Raw genomic sequence first — 6,000 nt, forward strand, 5'->3', positions numbered from 1 at the left:
TCTATCCCGTTTCTCTCGCTCTCTCGCTCAGTCTCTCTCTCTTTTTCTCTGAGTTTTTTTAGTAATACCACATGATGCAATCCCCGCCCCCAAGGGTGTCCACACACACAACGTCAAATCCTCAGCCGTAGAGGAGACAATCCTCTACATTAGATTCGATCACAATACAATCAGGGTATTTATCTATTCACTTCAAATAAAATCCTGACCTCACCTCAAGATTTCACCTTGACCTCTTGACTTTTGATGGCTTAACCCACTGAGCTCGAGGAAACAAACCAAACCGTTTTTATAACAAGTATACAGCAGTCTGACATCTAGCCTGCAGTGGAACACGTTCTTTTGCTAAGCAATATGTACAAAACACACACACACACACACACACACACACACACACACACACACGTTGACACCTGCCTATAGCAACTTGTTCAGCTACTGGTAATACAGTGCCTAGAGGGAGCTTTCTTTAGCTACTTTCACAGTTAGTGGGGGGGGGACGGGGGACGTGTGTGACAGACCTTTAGTGGTTATTTGCAATGCGTGTACCTGTGAAAAACACATAGTAATAGATTCAAGGGATGTTGAGATAGAAAGAAATAATTGAAAGTGAAGTTGTGAATTGTTGAAGTTTGAAGCTGAAATGTGTATACAGCTTCATCACCTTATAATGACAGTGCAGACAGCATTGCCTGAGAGAGTTTGATTTGCTCTTCAGCTAAATAGAAAAAAACTGAATTGAACCGCAGACATGGAAAAATCATTGCTTTTAACAAAGCTTTTTTATTCATTAGTTCCTTAGCATAGCCGACCTGGCAGTATTATGGAAATATGGTGAAATTCACGCTTAAGGATTGAATGGGCAACCCACAGGCACCATAGTGACCTCTGAGACCTGCTGGGGCTCTGCTGGGACTGTGGGACGTCTCCGAACTGGAACACCTTGTAGCTGTTGCCTTTTCAAATTCAGGTTAAATAAAGTGCCATTCTTCTGTATCCACAAGCATTCAGCTGTAATGTACCGCGCTGGCCTTTGGAAACTCAGTCCCTCTGAAATGTAACCACCATTGTTCTACGTACTACACATATCGTACTGCCTGCAACTGTGCTGTATGTGTGCATGCTGTGTGCTTGTATTACACATACAGCACACACCTATGACAGGAAACGACACGTGGTGGAAACAGCAACTTAGTGGCTTATAAGTAGGCCTACGTGTGTGTGTGTGTGTGTGTGTGTGTCTGTGTATGTGTGTGTGTCTGTCTGTGTGTGTGTGAATAAAATAAGATAATAACAATAAGATATGATTTATTTGCGTTGGTTAAAACACAAATGTCCAGATTAAGGATTTCTTTAATGTTTTGTATGACAAAAACTGGTAATTACCGGCTAACGGAATGGGTCCCAGGAATATGGCAGGTCATGTGTCTCCTACAGAGCCTTGCAGTGCATTCACTGATACTTGTGTTAATGTGAATACACAGGTGTGTGTAGGCATAGGCAACCATACAGTGTTGACGTACGTATGAACGGGGCTGTATGTAAATAGTGGGCTGACACGAGGTATGTAATATGGCCCTACATGGAAGGTCAACTGGAAACCGTCTACTCTTTTTCCTGTCCTAAGCACACTCACTTTTAATGTGCCGTCAGACTACAAGAGGCTTGACTTCGGGGAATACTCCAGAATTAAAAGCCCTAAATATCTTCCGCTGCACAAGGCAAGAGTAATGAATGATCTCTCTTTAACCTCTCTCTGTCTCTCAGGAGCTGACTCAGCTGAACCAGAGAAATGAGTGCCTGGACCTTAAAGGTGAGTTCATACATCCATTCATCTAGTTTTCTAGACTTTTCTAGATTCTGTGCCTTTTTCTAGATGTCTTTGTGTCTTTGTCTGTGTGTGTTGGCTAAAATATTTGACTTGTGTGCAAGATGATCAAACTATTTGTTGTCACCAGCCCATTAGTGCTGATAAACTGTGTGTGTGTATTTGTGTGTTTGTATACACAGGAGAAAAGCTGGACTATAAGGCCTGTGAGTCACTGGAAGAGATCTTTAAGAGGGTCCAATTCAAACTGGTGGATCTAGAGCAGACCAACCTGGATGAAGATGTGAGTAAACACACACACACACACACACACACACACACAGACACACACAGAGACATACTTCACTAAAGTGTGAATCCCATGATGTGTATCACTGAAAGCTCCAACTGTGAGTTAGCGGGCGCCCTTGACGCATCACGTGTGGATGATGTCTGACCTCAGTCTCTCTGTGTGTGCACATATGTGCACCTCTGTGTGTGTGTGTGTGTGTGTGTGTGTGTGTGTGTGTGTGTGTGTGTGTGTGTGTGTGTGTGCACACATATGTGCACCTCTGTGTGTGTGCACATATGTGCACCTCTGTGCGTGCGTGTGCGTGCTGGCCTGATGGTGTGTTTGGTTGTTGGCCCCCTGGTGCAGACTGGTCTTGGTTCATGGGGCTGAGGGGCCTGCTGGGAGACGCAGTCCACCCATCTGCTCGCCGCGACAGGAAGTGCCTGAGCTTCCCAGGATGCTTTGCTTACATTGGAACACTGGGATTGTAAACAGATGGAAACTAGATGGAAACACATCCATCTCTGACTGACACACACACACACACACACACACACACACACACACACACACACACACACACACACACACACACACACACACACACACACACACACACACACGCGAATGTGTGCGCAAGCACCCATGCAGGCCTGAGAAACAAACAAACAAACACTCAGAATGATCTTCATCTTGACTTGGGGGGTCTGATCTCATATATATATATATACACACACACACACTTATAAATAGGCACGCACGCACGCTCACACACTATCTAACTGCATAGCTCAGTTTACAAGTGCATGAATTCTTCCCTGTCTTCTGGCTTTTTGTCATGTGTCAACACACATGAGAACAGGCACCATTTTCTGAATGCGTGCACACATGACTAATGCATACATCAGTATCTATATGAGAGGACACCGTCACCATCCCACACTGCCCAAAGCATGCCAAGCCCTCTTGCCACACACACACGCACACATGGCATGCAGAAGGACATGCGATACAGTTATGCTCACTCACACACCAGTGACGCATTCCCCAACACAAGCCCACAAGTCAGTACATGTGACAGGGGAAACACACACACACACACACACACACACACACACACACACACGCACCAAAACAGTTATTTCAACCCAGCAGCCCAACTTGGGTCCTGTGACTCTAGGTGGTCAGTGCTGAAAATAATTAGATACTATTCTTACAGCCGGTGGTTGCTTTAGTGAAACCATCGATCACATCACACACACACACACACACACACACACACACACACACACACTTCTCAGTGTGTCTCTTGAGACTGAGCAGGCTTGATTGTGTTTGCCAGTGGTCCTGCCAGCAGACGCCACAGTGGCTGGACTCAGGGGAGTACTCTGGAGGACATCATCTCTCCCTCCACGTCCTCCCTCTCTGTCTCTCGCACACACACTCACACACTCTCACGCACACTCATATACACACTCAGACACACACTTCTCCTCTCTTCCCACACACATCTTATTTCATTGCCCTAGTAACACATACAGTTAGGATCTCTTCTCTGATAGCAGACAGACTCTGGTCTCTCCCGGGGCAGTGGCAGGATGTGAGCACTTCAGATCAAACTACTGTTGTAGGGCATAACGTGTGTGTGCTTGTTTGCGCGCGTGCAAAAAAAAAAAAAAAAAAATGTCTCCCTTCCACTAGTGAGTTACGATGCATCCATTGTCCCTTTTGTGTGTGTGTGTGTGTGTGTGTGTGTGTGTGTGTGTGTGTGTGTGTGTGTGTGTGTGTGTGTGTGTGTGTGTGTGTGTGTGTGTGTGTGTGTGTGTGTGTGTGTGTGTGTGAGTGAGTGTCTCAAGTTCAGGTGTAGATGGCACAACTCCGTCTTTTCTCTCTGGTGCTGCCAGGTGAGGGTTTAAGGTGGGGTTTGAGAGCTCGGTACTAAAGAGAGCCTCTTGAACCAGTGGGATTATGGGCTTAACGCAAAAAATATATCTTTCTCGCTCCTCATGACTTTTATGTCGCATTTATCTGTTTCTACATTTCTTATGATTGATGTCTTATTTATCTGTTTATGACTGAACCTGATCAGTTCTCCTCCTCCTCCTCCATGTTTAGGGAGCGTCTGCGTTGTTCGACATGATCGAGTACTACGAGTCGGCCACACACCTCAACATCTCCTTCAACAAGCACATCGGCACGCGAGGATGGCAGGCCGCCGCCCACATGATGAGGAAGGTGAGTGTGGGAGGGGCCTGTGTGGAAAGGGGCGGATCTCACTGAATCACTTTGCTGCTTGTTGTGATTGTGTTCTAGGTTAATGAGAGTCTAGCAGTCCGATGCGGGTCAGTCTCAACTACACAGTGGCAGTTTGGCTGCAGGTCCTCTACCCAGATGAGCAGTGCCGCATTTAATACAGTTTCCCGACTACCGCGGTGTATACATTGATTTTGTACAATTTCTGCAGCCCTGCGCTTAATACTCGGGTGCATTTTCAGTAACTGCCAAGTAGAATGGGTCTCGGTCTCTCTCTCTGTCTGTGTGTGTGTGTGTGTGTGTGTGTGTGTGTGTGTGTGTGTGTGTGTGTGTGTGTGTGTGTGTGTGTGTGTGTGTGTGTGTGTGTGTGTGTGTGTGTGTGTGTGTGTGTGTGTGTGTGTGTGTGTGTGTGTGTGTGTGTGTGTGTGTGTGTACACGTGCGAGGAGAGGGTGTAGTATTTTTGCTTGAAATGTCCATCCCACAAAACTTTGAAATGGCTAGTGGAGCTCGCACCATAACTCCATTTCTTAACAATGAACACATTTCAGCATTTACCTGACTGGCTAGAGCTGAGCATTGTCACATGTGCCACATCACCCATGTGCAGGATAGACTACCCCAGCGCTCCTCTTGTCACTAACAAGTGCACACTATCCTCAAAGTAGCATGTTGTTGGGTGCATAGAGTTAGAAACAGTGGAATAGACATTCCTATACATGAAGACTTTGTGTTCTGTGTGAAACCTAGAAGAGGAAGTAAACTACTTGATGGGCTGCTTTTGTGGTTGCCGATGACGTGGCGATATTGAGTGTTCAAGACTGAGATAAATGACAGGCTCCACATGTGTGTGTGTGTGTGCTCGTTTGTGTAGTCACACACACTCGCACAAAGCACTCGGGTGGATAAACTGACAAAGAGTTAGATGGAAGATTGAAGTTATTCACCAGTGGCTCAGTAGTATATAAGGAGCTTACTGACAAGACACACTGACACACAGACACATTCTCAGAAACACTTAGACTGTGTGATGTCATGTCATACGTGTGTGTGTGTGTGTGTGTGTGTGTGTGTGTGTGTGTGTGGTTAGTTTCCTATCTGCTGGTGTGAGACACTGTTTAGAGTCTTGCAAATGAGAAGTAGTGTGTGGTTAGGCTTTCCTTGCAGTCATACAGAGCAGTCCTGTGTGTGTGTGTGTGTGTGTGTGTTTTGTATTGCTTTGTGTGTGTGTGTGTGTGTGTGTGTGTGTGTGTGTGTGTGTGTGTGTGTGTGTGTTGTGTGTGTGGGGTGGGGGGGGGGGGGGAGGGATCTTCATTAGCTTGTATTAGGCCTTGGAGAGGAGGCCTGTCTGGGCAAGTGTTCTGTAAACTGTCAGATCAATGTCAGCCCTCTCCCAAAGGCATGGAAATGAACTGTCAATTATCGAGAGAGTACAGCCTTTCATACACACACACACACACACACTCTAAATGTCCAGCCAGAATCACTTTCTTTCTTTCACACTCACATTTCATTTGCATGCATGCACACACACACACCCACACCCCCCCCACACACACACACACAGGCACTCAAGCACTCAAGCCAACACCAGACACACTGAAAAATAGGACTTACTTCCTCAACAACATTGTTTGACAAGAGATATTC

The 6,000-nt window shown here is 46.1% G+C and overlaps 1 protein-coding gene across 1 annotated transcript in view; it reads left to right on the forward strand.

The window, feature by feature from the left end:
• ppp1r37 (protein phosphatase 1, regulatory subunit 37) overlaps positions 1–6,000 on the forward strand; it is a 45,371-nt gene that overhangs the window by 25,687 nt on the left and 13,684 nt on the right. Inside the window, exons 3-5 of the mRNA XM_012839954.3 lie at positions 1,768–1,813; positions 2,011–2,111; positions 4,215–4,334. Of these exons, the coding sequence (XP_012695408.2) occupies positions 1,768–1,813; positions 2,011–2,111; positions 4,215–4,334 (267 nt within the window). The remainder of the gene's footprint in view (positions 1–1,767; positions 1,814–2,010; positions 2,112–4,214; positions 4,335–6,000) is intronic.

Source organism: Clupea harengus, chromosome 9, assembly GCF_900700415.2.
Source record: "Clupea harengus chromosome 9, Ch_v2.0.2, whole genome shotgun sequence".
NCBI lineage: Eukaryota > Metazoa > Chordata > Actinopteri > Clupeiformes > Clupeidae > Clupea > Clupea harengus.